The sequence below is a fragment of the Alligator mississippiensis genome, chromosome 4 (assembly GCF_030867095.1).
Source record: "Alligator mississippiensis isolate rAllMis1 chromosome 4, rAllMis1, whole genome shotgun sequence".
NCBI classification, from domain to species: domain Eukaryota; kingdom Metazoa; phylum Chordata; order Crocodylia; family Alligatoridae; genus Alligator; species Alligator mississippiensis.
In genome coordinates this window covers 159,949,215-159,974,489 of record NC_081827.1, presented here as the reverse complement: position 1 = coordinate 159,974,489, position 25,275 = coordinate 159,949,215, and the positions used below count along the sequence as shown (strand labels likewise).

The following is a 25,275-nucleotide window of genomic DNA, read 5'->3' as shown; positions in this document are numbered from 1 at the left end:
TTAACATTTGAGTAAACTTTGACTAACAGGTCACTCTGGTAGGACACTGAGAAACTTTGCAGTGTGGGCCCTCCCTCAGGGACAGGCTTGGTATGTTAGGTTACTGCATTTCCCGAGTATTCGCTTCGCTCACCCCAGCCAATCAGGATGTACCACCAGAAATACCTCTTGTCAGAGGTGAAGGTGAGCAGCAGTAGGGTCTGCAGGTACATTCCTTCCACCAGGAGCCAGTAGAAGTTGGCCAACACTGAGTACTGGAAGAAGACGATAGCTGTTTTGCAGTTAACCTAGTAAGGGAGAGGAAGGGTCACACTGGCACATCTCTGCTCTATGACATTGGCAAGTTAGTGCACACTTCAGGATGAGAATGGCTGCCAGGCTAAGAGGACCACATCTTTTCCGATGCATTCCAAGCAAAGAATGGCGTACAGGAGAAGGAGTCCCTTCTGCATCTACCTCTCATGATCTGAAACCTTTCAGCCTTCTTGGCATCATTTCCCTGCCACCCCTTACCACAATAAAGCATCTATCCCCTCCTCAATGCTCTTACCCTCTCCTGTAGTATCTAGCAGAGAAAACCCAAGCCCTCTTGAGTGACTGGCCCCGCTCCTTCCCCTTAGTCCATTGCTGGCTCCCTCAGCCAAGGCAGACATTTCTGGGCAACATCCCCTCCTCCTTGCTGGTGTTTGGCTCCAAAGCCTAGAGTTTATTGTGTGCATGAAGGTAGGAGTCCAGCTGATTTGCTTTCACAGCCTGACTCTCAGGGAAAACACACCTAAACACCTCCCTGACTCAGTGATGCAGTGCTGTTTCCCTGGAAAATCCTCTGTTGCCCTTTACTTGTAGCCTCCCTCAACAGTGGCCCCTTTGGTTCCTGACCTAACTGCATCCCTTTTCTTTACTTTTTGCCCCATTCTCCCCCACTGCAGTTTTATCTCCTCCCTAGATTGGCTTTTTATTTCCATGACCCTAAAAGGCCTCGAGGGTTCCTGGGCAACTGGACTGATCTCAGATTGCCTTTCCTTTCTATTATGTTGCCTGGGGACTGTTTTCCACTCTGCTTTGCTTTCTGCAGTCAATACTTGAGAAATCTGCCTTCTGATTCCAGCCCCCCCCCACTTTTCCTCTGGATGTCTCTGTCCATGGCTTTGGAAAAGGGAACCCCATTATAATTTTAAAATAAAAATATACAAGCTAAAACATCAAGAAATCCCTTTTGCCTGTGCCGTTGTTGCTGATGTTAGGAACTAACACACCCCTGCTGGGTTTGCACCTAAAAGCCAGGTAGAAAACTCTCAGTGCAAGAAACTTTCACTGTAAGTAGAGTCCAAGCAAAAATAAACTCTACAGAATTCTAATAACCTGGGTTAGAGGGACCCTGTTGCCTGCTCCTTCCTCCTCATAATGTCTGGGTGGACTCTGGAGATCTGGGTTCTAGCCACAGCATCACCACTGGGCAACTCACTTCCATGCTCGGTACCTCAAATTCCCAGCCTTTGACTAGGGATAAGGACACCAACCTCTTTTCTGAAGTGTTTTGGGAGCTATGGGTGTTGAAGTGCCATATATTTATATATATATATATATATATATATATATATAAAAATGTGTGACCTGCAAGTTCCTGCATGCCTAGGAAATGCAAAAGTTTAAAACTGAACCCTCAGGAGAGGCTTTCCTTCAGTGTCTGACCCAAGAGAAACCTCCTCCCCCTCCTCCATAGCTCCTGGGCATGTACTGAGCTTCTACTTACTGTTGACATTGTGCAGTGATCGATGGACTCATCTGCAAAGAGCACAGAGTCTTTGATGAACACAGCAGCTCCTCGTAATATAAAAGAGGTAAAGAAGTGGATGTGGATGGAATTCCTGGTGCAGTGCAGCTTCCTGTAGAAAGAAGATAATCCTAAAGCTAAGGGGACAGGCCACAGACACAGATGCACGTGGTCACAAGTGGGGTCCCCCTGCATTGAACACTGGGGATCACATTCAACACCACCCACCACACCCCATGAAGTCCCACTGGGGCACAGTGCATTAGAGAAGGGTGTATTCGTCTAGGCTAGACGAATATGTCCCAGACAGAAATGTGACCCAGCAAGTGCAAAGGGGACTGCAGATATTGCTGAGCCAAGGGAGTTAGGCTGATCAGCTGCTCAGGCTATATAATGGAGCTGTTAGCCAAGGCTTCTCCTTGACCACGGGCCAAGCTGTGCATGACCACACTGTGCTCAGGTGGCTGGTGACAGTGTATCCAGCATGCACCATGGCTATCCACAAGATATTGCACCAATGGAGTGATACCCACAGTATCACCCTTAATTGCTGCCACCGACCATCTCCCCAACAAAGCCCATCTCCTGTGCTTCTGGCACTGTGATGCTGCCAGAAGCTGTTTCACTTAATGTTCTACCTCAGGCCCATGCTCTGGTGGCTGCCCCCCATGGATGCTTCCTTTCCTTGTAGCCCTACAGTGTCTCCTCTGTGCATGAGGTCTTGCAGCTGGTAGGTGTGGGCATAGCACAAATTCATTAGTAGGATTCCCAAAGGGCAGGATATTGACAGAGGCAAGAATTCCAATGGTGAGAACTGAGCAATGGACAGAGCTCTGTGCTGTGTCAGGGCCGGAGACACCCTCTAACTAAAGAGGCTTGGAGGAGACTTGTCTTGGGGGAAGCTTATGGCACTTTGCACTTTCCTTAAAGCAGCAGGTTCTGAACACTGCTGGAAACAGAACACAGGGCTCGAAGATCCTGCTCTGATCTAGCCTGAGAGCTCTTCCATTCCTAAACTGTCTCTTAAACTGTGTCATTTCTCTAGCTCACCTTTAGCTCACAGTGGTCTGTCAGAGGTCTCCCCTTCACCTGCCTGCCTGTCTCTCACATCCCCTAGTGCAGGGGTTGTCAACTGGGGGTACACATACCCTCGGGGGTACTTGAGAAGGCCCCAGGGGGTACACACAAGCAGCTCGGGACAGAGGAGAAAAGAGGGCAGTGATGCCCCTCTGCAGGTCACACAAGCACTGCCTGGCCGGCTGGACACAAGGGGAGGGGGAAGAGGGAGCTTGCATGCGGCGGCCGCCACCACCACGCCACACTGCCACCATGCCACATCCAGCTGTGTTCTCCCCCCCCCACTCCCTGCACTCTGCATCCAGCTGTCGGGGGTACATTTATTTAAGGAAGTTGAAAACCCCTGCCCTAGTGCCTTCACTTGGGGAAGGTTTGGAGAACAAATATTAAGGAATTAATTATCTCCCCAGTGTAACCACATAGGCAGGGAAATTTTCAATCATGACATTAATTTGCATACTTAGACCCATAAGATATGAACTTGTAGCCTTCAATGCAAGAAGGGGAAATGTGTCAGCAGCACCAGGCCCCACCATGGGATCATTGAGTGAGTGGGTCTGGTTGCTAATTAGCAGGAATCATACTTTTCTCTGTTTAAAAATCAGTTAAAAAATGTGAGGCATGGCAGCAGTGGTTGTGTGGAGTTGTGCCCCCACTACTACTGGGTGGGAAGGGGGTGCCTCACTTTGGTGGCCATGGCAGCATGGCACTCCCTCCACTGGGCCACAGAGGCAGCTCCTTCCTAGAGTTGGTCCAGCCTTGTTGTGAGCACAAAAATCTGGGGGGCACGTGCCCCCCTCACCCCATTGCCTGTGCCCCTCCCTGTAGCCCAGTGGGGGGCAGCCCGCCAGCCATTTTATCTGGCCTGCAGGCCCCTAAAAAATTTAGAAAATTAATATTTATCTGCTTCTGGCTGCTTGTCAAAAATGACAGGAGTCAGGGGCATTAGGACCCAGGGGGAGCCGGCAGGAGCCAGCAAAAAGCCTGGCCTGGTCCCGCCCCCCATCCTTGCCCCACCCCGCTGAAAGCCTCTGCCTGCCCTGGGTTTCACTGCTTCCTTGCCCACCAACCTCCAGCACCACATGACCCTGGGCTGCATCACTGGACTGCGGGAGCACCATGGGGCCGCAACAATGCCGTGTGTGTGTGGGTGCACACAGTGAGGGAGGGAGAGACAGAGACAGAAACAGCAGTGAGGGAGAGGAAGAGAGATAATTTGTGTGTGTGTGTGTTCATGGGGCGAGTCCCACAAGCATACCCTACCATACACGCAGACCCCCTCACACACCCCAGCCACCCTCCCCTCACCACGCATCCCCCACAAACCCCATACCCACCTACACTCCACATATCCACACATATACCCACATGCTTCCCCACTTCACCCCCACACCCATCCCCCCCACAAAACCCCCACACCACCATACCCATACACCCACGGCCCCCCGCAAACCTATACCCACCCACCCAGCCGCCCCTGCACACTACACAAGATTAAGACTTCATTTTAAGTTATTGTGTAATCACCTCTGTGTACGCTACACAAACACATGTAAATCAGGACAAAAATATTTTTTGAAATCAAATTAAAGAATGTTGTAGATGTTTAATTTTTAGAAGAATATAATTTGGTATTTTTCTGGTTCTGAGATGGCAAAACCTCTTGCTTTAAGGAGCAATACCAGTGGGGCAAGGAAAGGGACTTCTGGTGGCAAAGTTCAGGGGCTAGGGGGCAGGGCTTCTGGTCCCAAGATGACAACCAGGGGCTAGGGCACCCATCAGGGGCCAGGGCTGCCCATGTGGTCCTTAAAAGCTTGCCAAGACTCTGTAAGCAGCTCTGTGCCCGAAATAATTGCCCACCCCTGCTGTAGCTTGTGCCCTCCCATTCATCGCCTATGCCCCCCTGCCCAGACTTACCTGGAGGGGGCTGCAGGAGCTGCTTTCCACTGCTGCCTGGCTGCCACATGCATGTATGTGCACAAACACATGCACGTGGAGCTTTCTACATCCTGCCCCCCCCCCCCCCAGCCCCAAACAGCCCCTTGCAGGCTGGAAGGTTGCCAGCCTGCAAGGGGAAACCCATGGTTTCCCACATCTTTCTCCTTTAAATGAGAAAAATCCGCATTTTTCCACAGCAAACGGAAAACCCGGATCCCTGCTAATTAGCTACAACAATTAATATTCCATTAGTTCTGGGACACAACAGGCATAGAATTCCAAGGAGAGAATCATGTCAAAAGGTTACAAAGTTCAAGCCAACTCTAGTGGGCTGGAGACACAGTTTTGTTAGCTAAAACAGAAATAGAAGATGAATTCCTCATATTTCCACTGTTTATGTCTCTCTTATGATCTCCTGAGTATTTAAACCATGCAAAAACTCAGAATTCTAAGTTCCAGGACTTGGAATATTCTCTAGGTGTATGTGGATGATTCCTCCTCACTAGCCTCTCTCAGACCCTTTCCAACTGGATCTGTAACATGGGCTGCAGACCCTGAGTCTGCGAGTCACCTACATGACTCGCAATCAGAAACCACTCCTCCGGAATCCAGTTCAACAGCCTGTTTCCTTTAAGGAGCCTGAGGTAGGTAAGCAGCTGGCAGCCAGGTTTTGTGGCATGTGGAGTCATATAGTTTTCACCTAATGTTTATGTCAGCTAGGTCAGATTCTCTATCATCCTGTGCCTTGTGCCACTGACAGTAATGCAAGGAAAGGGAAATGCTACCAGATCAAGGTGAGCAAGTTTGAACCAGAGTATGTAGTATTGCCAGGTGCAGGACAAAGGAGGGTCAGGCCCTAGATGGTCAGGGCATTTCATGCAAGTCAGGGACTGTCATTCTTTCAGGTGAGCAATCTTTACAGCTGGGAACAACCTGCAACTGCAACCAACACACTCCCCTGTGCAATCATCTACCTACAGGCTGGCAAGCTACTTCCACAGATGTAAGTCATCTGTCTCACAGGCACAAGGAGTGGGAAAAAACAGGATACAGCCTACTTTAAAGTTCCCCTTCATCTAAACAATATATGTAAGAACTTTTCTTTCAGCCTTTCCATAAAAGTTTCTCCCATTCTCTTCATCCTCCAATCCCGGGTAAATCTGCCTGCTACAACCCCTGCTCAGGTGGTTTCTACCTCTCTTCACCATTAACACTCAGAAACCGATGATGGTAAACTGGTAACTGGAGTCTGTCTGACAGCTGAGCACAGGGCCCAAGTGCCTTCTTCCCTCTCCCAGCACATGGGGCTGTCAGTGCCACTGTCCTACCTGAAGCCGGAGAAGATGCCAATGGCCAAGAGCAGGGCAGCCAGGGAAGCAGAGTAGCCGCAGGTATAGAGCACTTTCACAGTGACAAAGTAGCCTTTCTGGAAGAGAAAGATGCAACTGAGTTAGTAGATCAGGGTGGCAAAACCAGGCATATTACCTGTGCTAAGGCCAGTGTATGGGCTGGCAGCCTGGAGAACATGGTCCCTAAGGGCACTGGTACCCGATGTGGGCAACAAAGGGTACATGCACTCTGGGCCCTGCCATGTTTGTGCCAGTGCTCATTGCAACCCTGTTATCAGGAAGCTTCCTACATACTGCCTCCCTACTGCATGGGACAGGCTCCCACATGCAAACTGGCCGTGTGAGGTCAAACTGGTGATGTGAGCTCAGGCACATGCTGGTGTTTGCTGGCTTTGCAGCACCTGTGCTTGTGTCCCTGTGCAAGGGAGATATATAGGGCAGTGCTAACACATGCCTGAGCAGACAGCACAGCAAGGTTGCATCTGTGTGCAACCCCCTGCTTTCCTGGCTGCTGTGTGCTCACCAGTGAGCTCAGAGGGCAGGACAGCTGTGCTGTATTAATCATTAATGCTCCTGGCAGGCAGGGGCTAACTGCAGAAGAGGGAAACCTTTGCACAAATATGAAAAGTTCTTCTAGCTGTTCTCTGATGTGGGATCCAAGCTGTATTGGCTCTCTTCACCACAGGTAGACCCAGCTAACTGCCACCACTGAAGGACCGTGCCAGTCCCATGGAGAAACCCAGGTAAAAGCCCCAGCAAAGCCCATGGTCTTCAACATGCCCCAGATGATGGAATGGAGCTTGCTGTGGGCATCATTGTGAATAATGCCAGAGAGTTTATTTTTATAGCCAGCACCATTAAACAGCAAATGCCACATGCCCCCAGAAAGCCTGCCACTGGGGAGAACAGGGACCCCATGCTCGCCTTGGTTTCTGTGTCCTTATTGGTGCCATCCAGCTCACAGGCCTTGTAGTACGGGGGACTGGGGCTGCTCCACCCAGCTTCTGTGCAGTTCCGTTGTATTAGACCTGTAGCAATGAAGGGAAGTTCTTATAATGGTCTTTGCAATAGAACCCATCCCAGAGCCCAACACGTCAACCTCAGCTCCAACACCCCACCCTCCCTCTGAAAGGCCTTTGTGGTAAGCGGGCCCTTGTGCTTCTGCTCTAAAGGGATCTGCTCATAGTTTCGGGTTTTCAGTCACATCTCTGAGGTTAACCACAACATCCTGGGAGCTTGGAGAAGATGGACCCTGCTGTAGGCAGGGCCAGGGAGAAGGATTTGGAGGAGGGTAACCCACCTACTTCTCAGCAGAACAGTACCAAAGAACCCCCATGGTCTTCTCATTGTTAGTTGTTTCTGCCCCTGGTGAGGCCTCACAATGGAAAATCTGGTGCTGGTTGCATACGGCCTGGACTCCATCACTGCTGATAGTGGGGGGGCTAGGGGCTCCTCACAAATAGTATGGCTACTAAGGGACAGGACATGAGTGTTGAGGGGGTGGGAAGAGAATGAAGCCACTGCTGAAAGCTGCAGAGGATCCCCTACAAAGTTCAATGAAGAGAAACTGTATTTGAAGTCAAAATGCATCCCCTCCTCCCCCAGAGCATGGGGTACTGTTTTCTGCCTGGAGGGGGTATCTCTGCATCAGGCCCAGCATATGTACACCACACAGCTCCATCATCAGTGGGCAAAGGCCCTTTTCAGTCTCCTACTGCTGGCCAGGGGCTCAACATGTCCTTCTGCATGGAACCATCCAAGGCCCAGTCCCTGCCCTAAGGCTGGTATTTATCAAAGCTCCTTAACATTTGCAATTACATGCACAGAGCAAAATACTTGTTTGCCTCTTAGGCTGTTCGGTTGATTTTCTTTGCACTCTGATGACTTCAAATTGGATAAAAGTAGAACCTTGCTTGGCTGCCATTAAAGTCCAATGAGGGACAGCTGCTTTACTGCCATGAAAGAATGGCACTGAAATATCAGTCACTGTGCCTCTACAAAGCAGGTCACCACCATGAAACCAATCTACAGATGTGGAAACTAAGGCACAGTTAGTGTGCCTTAGTATACTCCCTTAGATAGGGGGTATGTAGCCTGGGGTCACCCACCAACAGAAGCAGGGTCTCCTGGATCCCAATCAACTGTTATGTTCACCAGCTCACACTACCTTCTTTCAGGAACTCCTCTACAGAAATGCCCAGGTCACCTCTGCCCAGTAACTACAGAAGCCCAGACCCAGAAAGCAGCAGGGACTGAGCATGATGCCAAGTTGGGAGGAAGCACAGGCACTGCTTTTGGGTGGCTTCTGCCATCAGACCCTTCTAGCACTTGTCATGATAACACTTGGGGTGCTTTTCCTATAGGCCTACTATTAAAGTCAAACCTCTGTGCTGTGCCTTTAAGGTGGGGTCAGGTATCCAGGTTGTAGCTGTATTGCTCTAGAGGCAAAAGGAATCAGAACTCATGGTAGAAGTGATATCTTTTATTAGACCAACTAGATTTTTGCAAAGAATTTTTTTTTGCAAAAATCTAGTTGGTCTAATAAAAGATATCACCTCTAGCATGAGTTCTGATTCCTTTAAGACAGGGTGGAATATAAGAGGGCTGCTCAGCATAAGCGGAGGGAGAAAATATTATTTTGGGGAGCTGAATACACACATGTACACACACACATAGGCACATAGCGCCCAACAAGTAAGTATGTTGAGTGGAAGTGGCGGGGGGAGAGGGAAGGTGTGTGGGGAGGCAGATCAGGGCCCCCACAGTGAGGGAGGGACTGGGGCAGAGGCAGGGGCTGGGGTAAAAAGGGGTCCCAAGGCAGGTCGTAGGATGGTTGGAGCCTGTGTGGCTTGTCCAGGGACACAGGGAGGCTCCTGCTGCTGCGCGCATCCTGGGGGAGGCATAGGGGCACGTGCCCCCCAGATTTGTGCATGAGGCAGAGGCAGGCTGCTGCTGTGGGCCAGGGCTCTGCACCCTGCTGCCACTGCCTTGGAAGCCGCACAATGCCGTGTGACTGCTGCTGCCAGGCTGCGCCACATCCCCTGCCAGCCCAGTGATGGCAGGCATATGGCGTTGCGTGGCTTCCAAGGCAGGGGCATCAGGGTGCAGAGCCCATCCTTCGGCAGCAGCCTGCCTCTGCCCCACGCACAAATCTGTAGAGCACGTGCTCCCCATTCCTTTCCTAGGGTGCGCACAGTGGTGGGAGCCCCTCCGTGTCCCTGGATGAGCCTTCCGGGCTCCAGCCATCCCATGACCTGCCCCAGGTCCCCATTCACCCCAGTCCATGCCCCTGTCCCACTCCTTCCTTCACTGTGGGGGCCTCAATCTGCCCCCACCATGCCCCTTCCCCTTCACAGGCTTGCCTGCTGTGGTGGGCAGTGCTCCACAGATGCTGGGCTGCGATCCTAGCTGCATGCAGGCTGTGGTTGCATGTCTGTGTCTGTGCACGCCCCCTGCTGCAGCTGCCTGGAGCTTGTACCCAGGCTGCCCTGCAGCCCTCTTCGCTGTCACCCCTGTCTCACATTTGTGGGGGCTAAGCCCCATTAGCCCAGGCCTTCTGTTGCCTTTGCTTCCCAGACAGGATCCCAGAGCAGGAAGATGCAGGGGACTTAAACAGCATTGCCAGCTGCCCCTCCACATCACCCTTTTTAAAGGCACAGTGCACCCCAAAGTATTCATCTGTAGATCATGGGTCTTCCCAAGCTAAAGGCACACAGGACTAGCATGGATAAGACATTCCAGTTTTTGTAGCCAACAGCATGCCAGGGAGTGACAGGACCAGTGTCACATCTGCCTGCCTTTGAATACCTAGCCCAGTGACCAGGTGCCCATCTCAGCTTGGCTGATGGGGGCAGCCTTGGGAACAAGTCTGAAGGAGCTGAAATACACAAACAGCTGTTAAGCCACAGCCAGACACCCTGTCTGCCCAGCTGCCATACCTGGTGTGGCCCCATAAGATACAAAAATAGGTTTGTGGGCAAAACTCAGGCCCACATCCCCCTCCTCTGACCTCTTTGAGAAAACTTGCACTTCCTTTCTTTCCTCTGTGACCCTCCCTCCCTGCACCCTTGCCAGTGCTTACAGCAGCCTGAGAAAATTGTCAGGCCAGGGTCCACTCTCATCTCCCATGGCCACTGTCCCTCATCACCCATTCATTCTGCTCCCTTCCATCTCCAGATCAATCTTGTGCCTCCAGATCCCAGGCTCCATTGCTGGAGAGAGAGGGGACTCAGTACCTTTAGATTTCTTGAACATCTGCAGGATCTCTGGACAGGGCATGGTTCTGGACTGGCCAATCACTGCTGCCTCCCAGCAGCTCACACCATCCCATTCTGTCAGGCAGCCTGGGGGAGCCAAGAACACAGTTAGCATCAGGGGTAGGAATGTGCCAGGCCCTGTATCTGCATCCTGTGTCAGGGAGTTACAGCAACCCAGTGCACTGTGGCATCCAGGAGCAGGGCAAGCCACCCCAGTGGTGCCTGCTCAACCACTGTGACCCTGCAGCCTCCCTTTCTCTGGACTGGCCAATCACTGCCGCCTCCCAGCAGCTCACACCATCCCATTCTGTCAACATGGCAGCATCCTCAGGAGGCCGCTGCCCCACTCACTCCAGGGAAGTCACCCAAATGCGTCTTGTATTTAAACCCCAGCTGAAAGCAGAGCAAGAGGATCAAGGAGGCACTCCTTTCTTTCCTTCCCTGGGCTAAGTCACTCAAGGAAGTACCAGGCTCTCCCAGGCAACAGTAAAGGAGAAATTCACACCAGATCCTCAATTAGGGGTCAAAATAAAACCTTTGCTGCTTTAGTGTGCCATCATTCAAAGCAGAAACCAAAGCGGGTTGAGGCTGCAACAGCTTCCAACCCCAGCTGCTGGCTGCACCTCAGAGACCAGGGGTGCTGCAGCTGCTACATACTGAGACAGCCCTTGATATATTGATCCCCACAGTTCCCTCCTAGTCCATGCCTCGCCCCAGTGGGACAAGGACTATCCCAGAACTTCCTGTGGGAACTACTTTCTTGGTCTTCTGAAGTGCCTGGGAATGTCCTCTTACTAATCCCAGCAAGATTTGTGGCAGAGTCCCTGGTGTTGCACAAGAGCAGCTCAGCTCATACCAACAGCTCAGGGCTGTTAAACTCAGAAGTCACTCCGCTTTGCCTATCATTGCAAAGTTTTCAGACACAAAGCTCAGAGATCCTTGCATTATCCAGTCCCTTCCCACTAGCCTGGATGAGTACAGGGAACATCATTTGTTAAAATGTTCAGTCAAAGCCTGCTTTAATTTTCATTTTATTTTCAGAAGATTAAAGCAGAAATACACAGCTTCTCTTCCTGCCATTGCCCTTGCACAGACGCAGCCACTGATGTGGTGGAAGAAAGCAGACTTCAATAAATTCAGGGAGTCGGTCTCTAAGATCCATTAGGAAGCTGGTCAAAGAGGGGAGGTTGAACGGTGGGCAGAGCAGGTTGGCAAAGTGGTCTGCTGCTAGATGCTACTCCAGAAAGGGCCGTACTGGGTTGGTGGTAAACTCCACCAGCCTGAGGCATGTGCAACAGCACAGCTAGAGGATGGGCAGGGAAATCTGTACATGCCTGTGTGGTGGGCCAGTAGGGGGCACTCTTGGTGCAGACACACCTGCCACACAGCTCCCCACCAAAAAACAAGCTTCAGATGCCTCCCCAGGGGCACCATCATCTGGCCAACCACCTTCCTGGAGCAGACCCGCAAGCCTGGAGTAACTGCTGCCACCACCTGGGGTCTAGTCTTTGTTTGGGCTGTGTGCCCCCTGGGGTACAAAGACCTTGTCAACCTTGAGGGTGCTTAACCCACTGTGAGATCTTGGGATGCTTCCTTTACCCTGAAGCACAGAAAGTAGCCTCCCTTAGTCAGCAGAGCAGGGAGCAAAAAGGCTTGCCCAATCTTTCTCAAGCACGTATCACAAGGCTGGCTATATCAGATAGCTTTATTGGGTAGCGAGAATAGGCATGGAAAGGCATACAAGTCAGAGAAGTAGCAACAGAATAATCCTGACCAAACAGAGGCGGCTTGGTAGCCTTTTGATACGCTTCTAGAACACTATTACCGGCTAAATTTCAGGTAAGTTATTCACATGTTCATCTGGAGTCTAGAAGAGCTCCAGGGGCCATGTGCTCGCTTCACATTCCCAAATATATCTCCCCCTACTTCCTCATGGAGGGGCTGTTTTATACCACTGTTGTGACCTCATCACTAAATTCCTACCAGAAGCAGACCCATTGGCTGCTGACTGGTGCTTCCAAATGACATCACCTTCCTAGGTGAGAGGATTAGTCACATGACCTGCAGTGGTGAGAACCTTAAAATATCTGTAAAGTCAAGTCTCTGCTCTAGCCTGTTTTCCTGGAGGAAGTTTTGTGGTCCTCAAGGCACACTGTGAGCTCACACATCTTAACCAAAGGGCGGAGATGCTAAGCTTTACACAACGATCCCCCCTCCACTCATAGATTAATAGATTCATAGATGTTAGGGTCGGAAGGGACCTCAATAGATCATCGAGTACGACCCCCTGCATAAGCAGGAAAGAGTGCTGGGTCTAGATGACCCCAGCTAGATACTCATCTAACCTCCTCTTGAAGACCCCCAGGGTAGGGGAGAGCACCACCTCCCTTGGGAGCCTGTTCCAGACCTTGGCCACTCGAAATGTGAAGAAGTTCTTCCTAATGTCCAGTCTAAATCTGCTCTCTGCTAGCTTGTGGCCATTATTTCTTGTAACCCCCAGGGGCGCCTTGGTGAATAAATACTCACCAATTCCCTTCTGTGCCCCTGTGATGAACTTATAGGCAGCCACAAGGTCGCCTCTCAACCTTCTCTTGCGGAGGCTGAAAAGGTCCAGTTTCTCTAGTCTCTCCTCGTAGGGCTTGGTCTGTAGGCCCTTAACCATACGAGTGGCCCTTCTCTGGACCCTCTCCAGGTTATCCGCATCCTTCTTGAAGTGCGGCACCCAGAATTGCACGCAGTACTCCAACTGCGGTCTGACCAGCGCCCGATAGAGAGGAAGTATCACCTCCTTGGACCTATTCGTCATACATCTGCTGATGCACGATAAAGTGCCATTGGCTTTTCTGATGGCTTCGTCACACTGCCGACTCATGTTCATTTTGGAGTCCACTAGGACTCCAAGATCCCTTTCCACTTCCGTGCCACCCAGCAGGTCATTCCCTAGGCTGTAGGTGTGCTGGACATTTTTCCTCCCTAGGTGCAGCACTTTGCATTTCTCCTTGTTGAACTGCATACTGTTGTTTTCTGCCCACTTGTCCAACCTGTCCAGGTCTGCTTGCAGCTGTTCCCTGCCCTCCGGCATGTCCACTTCTCCCCATAGCTTTGTGTCATCTGCAAACTTGGACAGAGTACATTTCACTCCCTCATCCAAGTCACTGATGAAGACATTAAAGAGTATCGGTCCAAGGACCGAGCCCTGCAGGACCCCACTGCCCACACCCTTCCAGGTCGAAGCCGACCCATCCACCACGACTCTCTGGGTGCGACCCTCCAGCCAATTCGCCACCCACCGGACTGTGTAGTCATCCAAGTCACAGCCTCTTAACTTGTTCACCAGTATGGGGTGGGATACCGTATTGAAGGCCTTCCTGAAGTCTAAGTATACGACATCCACCCCTCCTCCTGTGTCCAGGCGTTTCGTAACCTGGTCATAAAAAGAGACTAGGTTGGTCAGGCACGATCTGCCTGCCACGAACCCGTGCTGGTTTCCCCTCAGCATAATTTGTCCTGCCGGGCTCTCACAAATGTGAGCCTTGATAATTTTTTCAAAGACTTTACCAAGGATGGAGGTGAGACTGACCGGCCTATAGTTGCCCGGGTCCTCCTTCCTCCCCTTTTTGAAAATGGGGAACACACTCCTTCTTCCCTCTTTCCCCCCCCCACCCTCCATCCCCCTTTACTAAGTAGTGGAGTGACATTTTCCTCCACTAGTGAGACAATCCCCCCTTTCCCCAGCAAAGCCTTAAAAGTGAACAGAGATGCTGACACTCACTCACCTTTCCACCTGGGAGGCCCTGGAGCTTCAGTGCTTTGGTTTTCACTTCTGATTATTTCCTGGCACTCAGCCTCTTGCTCTTGGAAATGCATAATGATGGAGCATTCTGGATGGGTCCCCTGCACCTTTGAGAGGAAATGGAGGGGTTTAACTCTTTGGAGACTGAAACTTTAAATTGAGGAAAAAGAATTCCTGTATTGCATATTTCAGTGAGACACAGCTCTTAGCAGCCCTTGTCATGCAGCTACTCTTTTGCCCTGTGTTCATTTGATATTTCCTTTCCTTTATCATGTTTACCATGTGAATGCTGTTAATAAATGCTACAATTATTTATCATTCTCCCTGAGTGGATTATGCTTCAGGGGGACTTCTCTCAGACACGCACCACCTGACAGAGGATCTGTGCTTGAAAGATGGAATGATCTGACACCATTAGCTGGGCAGATGGAAGAGAATTTGAAACAAAGCAAGAGTATAAGTAGAGATAGCAAACACCTATGGAGGCATGTCTAATCCATTTTCCTGTCAACCAGAGTGGGACTGTTCCTTGCCAGGGACTTCTTAGTAGAAGTCTATTTTAGCATATTTGAAAGGAAGACTCTTGAGATAGTGATAGGAAGGCAAAACCTCTCACTTCAACAGAGATTGGGGAAACGGTGCTCTGCACTGCAGACATACAGGGTTCATTAAAGTTTCAGGCTCTGGCAGCTAAACAAGTGCTGAGTATACAGAAGAACAAGGCATTAGAGAGGGAAATCTCATGCCTTTGGATTGCAGGATTGTTTCATGAGAATCCACAGCTGACAGATTTTTTTATAGTACATGGAGGTAATAAATCTTTAATGTTATCCTACATTTACATAGTGCCCTACATCCCAGTCTCCCACAGGAACTCACAAGCTAGCATCCGTACTGAAACAACATGCAATATTAAGGCTGCAAAGTCAAGTGTTTAGAAGTTAGGAAGCACCAGGTTTAAACTGCAGCCCCCCCACACCATCCCCCACTTCAGCCTCCTGCTTAAGCTTTATGCTACCATCTTCCATGCCACAATCACACTGGGTTTGTTTGTCTTGTTTCCCTCCATCTGTATTAGAGAGGGAGAACTGGGGCAGAGAGAGAGGTAGCCTGAAATCTGTAAAAGGCCCATGAATTTTGCATGCCTAGCCCAAGACACCATGAGGCTGAGGTTTCAGAGGAGTTTGGTGCTCACAGCTCCTGCTGATGTCAGCAAGAATCATGATTGCTCACTGCTCAGCACTTTGAAACCAGTCACATGTGGGGCATCCGCACTAACAGCTTTGCCCTGCTGCCCAGCGATGTTATGGAGATAAAAACAGCCAGGTACTCAGGTACCATCATAATGGAGGCTGCTGATAAACCTTAGCTAGACAGGCAGCAAAGAAACCCTTGAACTCAACAGGAGCTGAAAGGAGGGGTGTCTACAACCATCTAAACATCTGTTGGCAGTTTTTAAGTGTTGCACAGGTTGACAATAACCCCCAGTTCCCAGGGAGAGAGTGTTGGCCATACACATGAGCCATTTGCTCTGGGACACAGGTCGTTCCTTAATGCTCCCCTCCCTCAGGATTTATCGTTCTTTTAGAGTTTTGCATAGGAAGCATCAGATTTGCCAAGCTGGATCCAACCCAAATACCACCGGGCCCAGTATCATACTTCTGAGTGTGCCCAGGGAGGCAGCTCATTCCCCCCTCCAAAGTAGCAGATGTAAGATAGTCTGCCCTGGGAAGACCTCAACCTTGCTCCTAAGTGTCAGCCTCTGGCACCCTCTCTCAAGCACATCCCACCCACCAATTCTTGCTCACCAGACCCACTCGTCCAGCAATGTCATTAGTGGCTGTGGGGGACATTCTCTTGCCTCCTCTTGCTTCAACACCACATTTCCAAGTTGGGCATGTGGGAGTGCGCGAAGATGATTGGGGCATACACAGGGGCACCACTCCTCAAGAGCAGAAGAACCCTTGTCAAAAACTAATGTAAGCCCTGGAGGCATGAGGCTGTATCTCCCTTCTAGGGCTTTTCATTAGCTTGAACTTTTACAACCTGCATTTCCTGGGACACATCAAAATACCAGAGCTCTCTGACTAGCTGAGTAGACTTTCCTTCAGCACTTCCCATATTACAGATGATGTTCAGCAGGGCTTCCCCAATGATGCTGCACCGCTCAGTGTTGCAACTACCAGGAGCTGGGTGGGGTGTGAGAGCAATTGAATCAAGCACCCAGACAGAGTCAGGGCAGGAGTCCTACAGATCCAAGGTGCAGACATCCTTATCATTGTAGATTAGCTAAGGTCTGTCAGATGGAAGATGTGCTCCAGAGAACCCAGTTCAGCAGGGATCACATCCGATGGCCCTTCACAGAGGGTGAGCAGTGCAGTGGAGTCCTAATAGCAGGCTGCAGCCAGAGAATAAAGACACTGACTGCAGACTGGAGGCAGTCAGCAAAATTGAATGAAGGACCCCAGGCTGAGAGGCTGAGGAAGGTCACATTGTCACAGCTGCTCTATCCAAGACTTATTGCACCTGGCCAAAAAAGTCTGAGCCAATCCTGAAAGCTCCCACGGAAAGTACTTTGGGCTTTCCATATAAAATACAGGAGCACAGTATGGTACTAAAACAGCTACTTGCATACAAACCACAAAGGAAAATGCCAGCCAAAAACTTTGCCACAATTAAGGTTGCTATGGGCACACTGCGAGAAAACATACTAGGCCACTGAACAAGGCCAGAAAAGCCCCCATACCTGGAAAGCAAAAGAAACCAACAGGCAGCTGTGACACCAACCCTAGCTTCTGATTCACTCGGTTCCACCAACTAGCTCCCAAGCAACCTTAGCTCTGCCCCAGCATTTGCTCTCATATTTTAGGGACTGACACTTTTTCTTAAAGTTAATGGGCACAAAGGCAGTGCGCCATTTCAGCATTTCACATGGGGACAACTGAGGGTGTGCTTATTATTTGTGACAGTGCAGTTTATCAGAGCTAACACTGGACTAGGACTCAGGAGATTGTGAGTTCTAGTACTGTTTTTGCCACTAGCTTGCTGAGTATCCTTGATCGAGGCACTTCACTTCTCTCTGCCTCAGTTTTCCCACTCGTGAAACAGGGATGATACTGATCTGTATAAAGCACTTTGAGGGCTGGTGCTGCTTCAGTGTCTAGTGGTGAAGTTGCCAATATTCTTGCCATAGGCCAGACCTATGTGGTGCCAGGTGCTGCATGAACACTGAGCCAAAAGACAGCTCCTGGCCACAAGAGCTTCCAGTCTGGTGTTTATTCTGTAGTGTCAAGTTCCCTGACTCAATATGAAAAACACAGGTCCTAATTTAATGTAAAAGACATCATTTTAAAATCTTGTGTGAGAGGTGTTTAGTCAATGATAATTATACTTGTCTAACTAGTGATGCATGAAATTAATTTACTCAGTAAGAAAAGGCAGCCGTTCAAGTGTGTTGGTGTGGCCCAGTGATCAGCACTGTAAGGAGCCCTAATGGACTCCGTTTGTGGGTTAGGGAAACAATACTGTCTCCCAAACCCAGAAATGGCATGCTTGCATCTCTCACTCAGGTGAGCTACACATTGGATGCTGCAGAGCCTTCCAGCCACCTTCCTGCTTCTTCCACAGACCAGCACCAACACTTCTTTGTGCACTAAGTCAGCAAACAGTGCCAGCCTGCAACTATAAACAGGTGTTGTATTTTGTCTTGGGATCAAGTGTGGTCATTCAGACGTCCATGTCTGTTGTCTCAAGACAAATCCTAAAAAAGGTTCACAAGATAGGAACTGCTAACAGTTCGTCCTGGGACACCACAAAGTGCATCTGAATGGTTATCTACGAATTGCATCATTGTATCAATGGCAGAAAAGTGGCAGTGCATTCAGCCACTAAACCCACATTGCAAGGGTAATATGGTGATATTTCAGTAGCCCTGCATGGTGAAAATGCCTAGTCCTTTATGCATGGCTGCATCCAATTCTGGACTCCACAATTCAGGAAGCACATGGAGAAGCTTAAAAGTGTCCGGAGGAGAGCCACACATATGATCAGAGGGCAAGAGAGCAGGCCTTATGAAAAGAGGCTGCGAGCTATGGGACTCTTCAGCCTGGAGAAGTGGAGGCTCAGAGGTGACTTGGTGGCAGACTATAAGTACGTAAGGGGTGTGCATCAGGGGCTCAGGGAACTTCTGTTCACCAGACCACCCCAAGGGATGACAAGGTCCAATGGTCACAGATTCCTGCAACACCATTTTAAGTTGGACATAAGGAAAAACTTCTTTACTGTCCAAGCCCCCAAGGCCTGGAACAGACTCTGCCCAGAGGTGGTGCAAGTACCACCTTGGGCAGGGGGCTGGATGATCTTGCAAGATCCCATCTGGCCCTAACATCTATGAAATCTATTAAATTTACGCTTGTTTAGTTACTGTGCAGCATGGGCGACTGGTGCCTCCTGAGTCTGGGGGGGCACCTGCAGAAGCTGATGGCAGCAGTGGGGACAGGGCTGGTGAGCAACTGCAGAAGCCGCTGGCGGCATCGGCAGCGGGGGACAGCCCTGTCAGAGGCAGCATGTGCTCCCCGTGCTCCCCCTACCAGTTGCCTATGCTGTGCAGTAATGTATGGGTAGATGCCTTACTACGGAATCAAACTGTGTGTGGACTGACTTAGGACTAATTTTAGTCCTAAGTTAGTCCACACACAGTGTTACCATGCTTTAATACTTGCATATGTAGACTACAGTGTAAGTGCAGTAAATGTACTGTGCAGTACATGCGCATGTAGACAATACCCACTATGTATTTCTCATCTGGTTGCTGGAGCAAACCTAAAGTAGGCTGCATGCTGCTGGCATGAACATTTTCATTCCAGAGTCAGTGGGCGGGAAGCAACCCTGGAATTCTTTATGGAACTTCAGCCCATAAGACTTTGCCAGAGGGGAAAACAGCACTATTTAAAAATCCTGAGACATGAAGAACACCTTGAAATTTGTCCTTCAGAGGCAGGTCATATGGAAGAAACATGTCACCAACATGTTTACAAGCTCTGGGACTTCTAGGAATTGTGTGGGTGAATATGCCTGTTCCTAGAAACCATGGCAACAGGTTTATGAAGACCATATGACTGGAGCCCTGAGCTCAACACTGTGTCCCCTTCCCCTCTTAAGGAGCTGGCTTTGCCTTGGCATCCCTTCACCTCTTCTGAGGCCCGGCCTGGGTCAGATTGTTGAGGGCAGAGTCCACATGCTGCTGCAAGATGAAAAGTGCAGCTACTACACTACTCCAAGTGTATGAGTATTGGGTAGCTCCTGCTGATTGCAGGCCTGATCCTGCCCAGTGTGTGAGCACCTTTGGGTCATACCCTGCACTACTGGGGTGCTCTGAGGATGCTCAGCAATTTCAGGAGCTGCTCTGAAGGTGATGGGGTGGGGAAGGCAGTAAGGACTTCCTGAACTATTGGATCACTGCTCTCTACTAGGGTATCTGTTAGGTCCTACACCTCATTCACCTGGCTGATGCTGCCCACAGCTTTATTGGAGCCAGTAAGCAGAGCTGTGTGAATCACTAATTATGAGCATGCTGTTTGAATGGAGAGAAAAAAATAATGAACAAACAGACATGTTCTAAGGTGAACAAGAGGCAAATGTTTTGGTCTACTCACTGAAAAGGAAAGCTGAAACAAAAGTTGTTTGGACTCAGATAAAACATTTCATTTGATCCCCCAAATGGTGCTTTGGTTGGATTTTTAATCTTTTTCTTCATTAAAAAAAATTAAATTTTAGGCAACTCTTGGTATGAAATGTGTCAAAATGAAATTTCCAATGATTTCATTGTCAGAAATGTTGAAATTAAACTTTCTGAAATTATTGGGGCTTTTTGAGGGTAGGGAGCCAAATGATGTCATGAATCCAACACTGATTTGCAGTTCATTTCAGTCACCCCTGATATATGCCTCTTAGTGGGGAAAAGGTTTGGACTGTACTCTTACAGGGTCGGCAATGTCTTTGAGTAGAGCTCCAGAAACACCTTCCATTTCAACCTGTAATATGTTGGCATGCCTGGGGTGAATGGCGGGGGAGCCACGAAGGGCCTGATCCTTGTTGTGGCCATGTAGCCCCGGCCTCTTCCCTGCAATCCACCCATACGTGCCAAGTAAAATGTCTTCGTGTACCACACTCTGGCACCCGTGCCAGGGGTTGCCTAGTGCCTACCCCTGTCTTACACTCAGCTCTATCAGCAGATGCCCTCGTGCTCTGCATTTACCCCACTTAGGAAGCGTTCTTTCCTCTGTTAGCAATTGCTCCTGCCTAGTATTTCCTGAGAAGCAGCTACTGCTGCATTTTGTCCTAAAGTTCAGCAAGCAACTCTTTCTGTACATAACACTGGAATCACCAGCTGTTAGAACTGAGTTGGAATTCACAGACGTAGTATTGCTGACCATCCAGGAATTTGGTATTGATTTCAGAGCTTTGCTAGCATCTCTGCTCAGCAGCTCACACCCTGGCTCGCTGCAAACACAGGTATAGCAACACAGGCGGCAAAAGCCCTGCCTGGGAGCTGTCTGAGCTTCCTACTCCTTGGAGTAACTATTTGACAGAGGAAACAAATTCCCTCTCAAGGCAGGAGACTGGGAGAATTCTACTTGGCAGAAACAACTCTGACTTTCTGCACATTGCTTCAACAACAGCCTGGATCTGATAAGGAAAGAATAAAGGCAGCTTCTTCCAACCACAGAGTTGCTGTGGAGCTAGGCTCTGTTACTGTCATGTTTTTATACGCACCCTCTGATTTTTGATGGCTTTGCTTGAGAAATCTGAAGGCTATGGTTAGCTGTCAGAGACAAAGATACCTTGGGTTAGTCTTAGCCATAGGGTTAGGGGTAGGGATAGCATTGAAGTTTGTTACAGTTATGGCTTATGTTGTGACAATGTTAAAATAACTCAGCCTCGGATTAGTGTCACTATCACTCCTGTAAATGACCTAAAATATCACATGCTGGGCTTCCCAGAACAAAGGCATCTGACTCTATTGAGACCTTGCTACCTAAGAGACCTGCATTGTGTCCTGAGCCTAGCCCTGAGCAAAATGTAATACAGTACCTAGATCCTGCACCTCAGTGACAGCCCTCCAGGGCACTGTATACTCCCCGTGCCTTCACACCTCATGTGAGTCATTTGCTGCTGGCACAGGGCAACAGCAAAATAGGACACCCTCCCCCCTACACACACACACACACACACACACACACACACACACACACACAGGCTCAGATGGGCAGAACAGCAGAGCTGGGCACATAAAAGGGGAGCAGGGATACTGAACATGCAGGGAGACACCCCTTGTGCACCCCCTGTGGGGAGGCACTATCTGAGTTATGGTCCAGGGCATTGCTAGCCTACAGTGGTGTCACCCCAAAGGGCACAGGGATTGGGGCTTGGCAAGCTGAACCAGCACAATGAAGACTTAGCAGGTCACTTCATACTACTGTGTCCCCATTCCACCTCCCCCCCCCACACAAAGCCTGGTCATCTCCAGCCTCAGTCAGACAGGACTCTCCCAGGGGCTGCTGCCATCCCAGGAGGTAGCATGCTTGCCCCAGTGTGAAGACAAGGCTGTATGGAGGGCAAGGTGGAGCATGACCCTGCTGCTCTGGAGTCTGGTGCCAGCTGCAGCTCCCTCCTGAGCGACTCCCTATGATCAGAAGAAAACAGAACTGGACCGGCATGCTGGGGTAGGCAGGGAGAGTGGGGAAAGCATGTACAGTGGTTAGAACAGTAGTCTGGCACTCAGGAGGCCTGGGGGCAACTCCTTACTCCACTGTAGCCTCTGTGTGACCTGGAGGAGTCACGTAACCCTTTGGGCATCAGTTCCCATGTGTGAAATGGAGATAACAGCCTGGGGCAAAACCTGTAAAGACTGAGAGGTGAGGGGGCCCCTATACATAAATCAGATAGGCAGTGGTTCAGCAGGGCTTGAGATCAAATCCTAAGTGCCTCAACAGGGAGCGGCACAGGATGCCAAAGACCCCCTTCTTCCCTTCCCACAACACTCTCTGGGGCCAGTAGAGGTAATTTCTTTGTTGCTCTTTGTTCTACCACCCTTCAGAAGTTCGAGTCCCTCTACCCCCTGTATCCTTCCTCAGGTCCAGGAGGTCCCACAGTTGACTGGGACATTGCTGGCAGCCCTCACCCAAGACCTCAATGCTGGGTTCCTTTTGTGGACAGCAAGTTCTGCTCCACTTCACCCTCATCACATTAGCCAGCGCACAAAGAGAGTCCCTGGGCATGATCGTTCCACTGTGGAGGGCATGGGGCGTTCCCTGGCTCCAGAAATCCCTGCTCCTTTGGCTGGGAGATAGAGAACATAGACAACTCTGTGTGCTGGGGGGTGAGACAGAGTCTCCCTGCCTGGCTCACCACATCTAGCAGTTGAAATGCCATCCCAATTTGGGATTTTGGCACTTCCCTGGCCAACCCAAGCAGCTCCTGAGCCCACAGGGAGGGGAGGGCACAGGTCAGGGAAAGGCACAGCAGCTCTGTGGGCTGGTCCTTGGCCAGAGAGTGTGCAAAAGGGCCAGGGGGGCAGAGGGGAACAGTCTGGAGCTGCCCACTCAGTTTTCCTCCCACCCCAAAAGAGAGCACCTGGGCATTTGCTCAGTCACTTTTTAGTGCTGTTCTGGGGATAGATAAATTGACTGGAGGATAGACCAAGTGGGACCCAATACTGCTCTGGTTTTGCTTGCACGGTCTAATTGTAGCCAAGTTAGCCAGTGTCTGTGAGCTGCAGGGTTGAGAGCTGCTGAACCCCTGGCCTTGGCCATATGCCAGGAGGTCACAGGGAAAGCTGGGCTCCAGGGTGGGTATGACATTCCTACTGCACTTGCTGCCCCATGGTACCCCTCCCATGTGGTGGGTACAATGTGCAGCTAACATGCCCAGAACAGGCACAGCTGCTTTCCCCCCACACAAACATACCCTGACTATGGATCCCCTCCCCCTGACTCATCCAGCCCCCAGCACATGCAAAGACCCCACGGTTGCACTTACCTGAGGAACTAGGAGCAGCGTCAGCAGGAGCAGCAGCCTCTGGGCTCTGGGGGTCTGCCACACTGGCCTCATCACTAGAGAGGGACCTGTGCTTCAGCACCCACTCCAGGGCACGTCCTGGCTCAGTGCAAACTGGGCAGATCAGTGCAGCACCTCCTCTGTGTCTCTGCCACAGCAGGACTGTTCAGGGATTCCTGCTACTCCTTCTCTGAGATCACAATGGTGCACCTGGCTTCAGTGAAACCCCTGAACCTAGCTTCTTTTGCTCTCTTCTCCACCTGAGCCTTTTCCTGCACCCTTTGGCTAGCTTAGCCCCTCAGGTCCCACTTTGCCTTGCCATGCTCTTTCTCTCTTTCCTGTCCTGTGCCTTACCTGGCCCCTTCTCTGTGCTCTGCTCCACCTGACTCCCACTCCAGCCCCCACCCTGCCCACCTGGACAGCCCCAGGTGCTCTCTCCAGCCACTCCCTTGCTTCTTTCCCTGGGCACTGGCCCTGGCTCCACTTCCCTGCCCAGCTCCAGTCGATCTCAGTCTCTCCTAGATTCTGCATGTGACAGCTCCTGTATCTGGCAATATTACAAGCTCCACCCTCTCTCCCCCCTCCTCACGAGAGAGGCTGGACTCACAGAGCAAGAATGGGGCATCTCTGGAGCTACATAGCTCCCTCAAGGGCCTGCCCTCCCCTCTCCCCAAAGCCCCGCAAGAGGCAAGGTACTGAGTCTTTCCTTACTGCCCTTGCATGAAACAACGCTTTTCCTGGTAATTAGGGCTCCCAGCTGAGCTCTCCCCTAACCCAAGCAGCAGGTGCTGGGATGTTGAGTTCTCCCCTAGCCTGGTGTTTTGATAGGTACCAAAGGCACCTATACCCCAGCAGTTGAAAGCCATGTGGAGAGAGAACGCAGCAACAGGGATGGGGGTATGCAGGCACACAGAAGGCTATACCCTCTGACCTGTGTAGGAACCATGGGAAAAGCCAGTACATACAGGGATTCTCTCCCGGCAGTACCTATGTGGCACATGGTAGCATCAGGCTGCAGCTGGGATGGTCCCATCTGTGTGGAACCTGGAAGGATCAGATAGGGACCTAGGATTCTCCTCTGAGATAAGGAGGAACTGATGCCATGGAGCAGCTGTCACTTATGCAAGGCTGAACCCAGGACCTGATTTCTCAGCTTTATTCCTGGAGAACCTCACTGGTTTTACTGGATTGGCTCAGAACCAGTGAAGCACAGGGGAGAATCCTGTTTTTCTGTTAGCACTGTAGGAGCCTCTACAGCCCTGAGCAAGACTGAGGACCTAAGGGCCAGGTGCTGTACAAACACATACCAGAGCTGAATGTGGGGGCGTTGCTGCTGGCACTTTTTCAAACCTATCAGCCCAGGCCCTGCCACAGCAGCTGTTTGGAGCACCAGAACTTCCCATTACCAGATGTGCCACTGTCTATTCTTCCCTTGGCTTTAAGATGGATGTTGAGGAGCTACAAACAAGTGTTTTGGGATAAAGCTGGGCCCTGCCTCTGAGAGTTTATAGTCTAGCCCTATATTATGCAAAAGCATGGGGAAAATCCAGGTATGTGCTAGGCTGGAAATGTGAAGTGCAGCAACCTTAACTCTGCCCTCATCCCCTGCCATTCTCTGGGCTCTGTGCATCACAGCTGTTAACACAGCAGGTCTTGGGTTCTTTGGCTTCGAACCCTACATATACCCAAGAGATCTGGCAGATCGTGACGTCTTGGACTTGGTATTCTTTTTGGCATCCTGTCTACCACAGTCAATACAGGAACATAGGACTGTAAATGACCCTAGGACATTGAGCCTAACTTTGTGTTGACAAGTAACCATTGGTCCAAAAGTGTTCACTCACAAAGAAATGCACTTTCCTCCCTTGCACAAAGGACCCAACAGGAAAAGCCTACCACATCCCACTGGAAGATGGCTGGTAAGATAAAGGCACAATAATTACCTAGGCCAGTGCAATGGCAGGAAACGTGCTCAAAAATATATGCTCAAATGATCTTACAAAGTGGGCTGTGCCCCAGGCTACAAAGAAT

At 50.4% G+C, this 25,275-nt stretch overlaps 1 protein-coding gene across 1 annotated transcript in view; it reads right to left on the bottom strand.

Annotated features, from left to right (window-relative positions):
* The window catches only part of LOC102577250 (vasoactive intestinal polypeptide receptor 1), a 41,514-nt gene extending 17,764 nt beyond the window's left edge, over positions 1-23,750 (bottom strand). Inside the window, exons 1-7 of the mRNA XM_006274784.3 lie at positions 23,227-23,750; positions 14,171-14,294; positions 10,374-10,481; positions 7,063-7,166; positions 6,118-6,215; positions 1,754-1,886; positions 134-287 (exon numbers count right to left, since the gene is read on the bottom strand). Coding sequence (XP_006274846.1) covers positions 134-287; positions 1,754-1,886; positions 6,118-6,215; positions 7,063-7,166; positions 10,374-10,481; positions 14,171-14,294; positions 23,227-23,298 — 793 coding nt within the window. The 5' untranslated portion in view covers positions 23,299-23,750. The remainder of the gene's footprint in view (positions 1-133; positions 288-1,753; positions 1,887-6,117; positions 6,216-7,062; positions 7,167-10,373; positions 10,482-14,170; positions 14,295-23,226) is intronic.
* Positions 23,751-25,275: the final 1,525 nt, after the last annotated feature.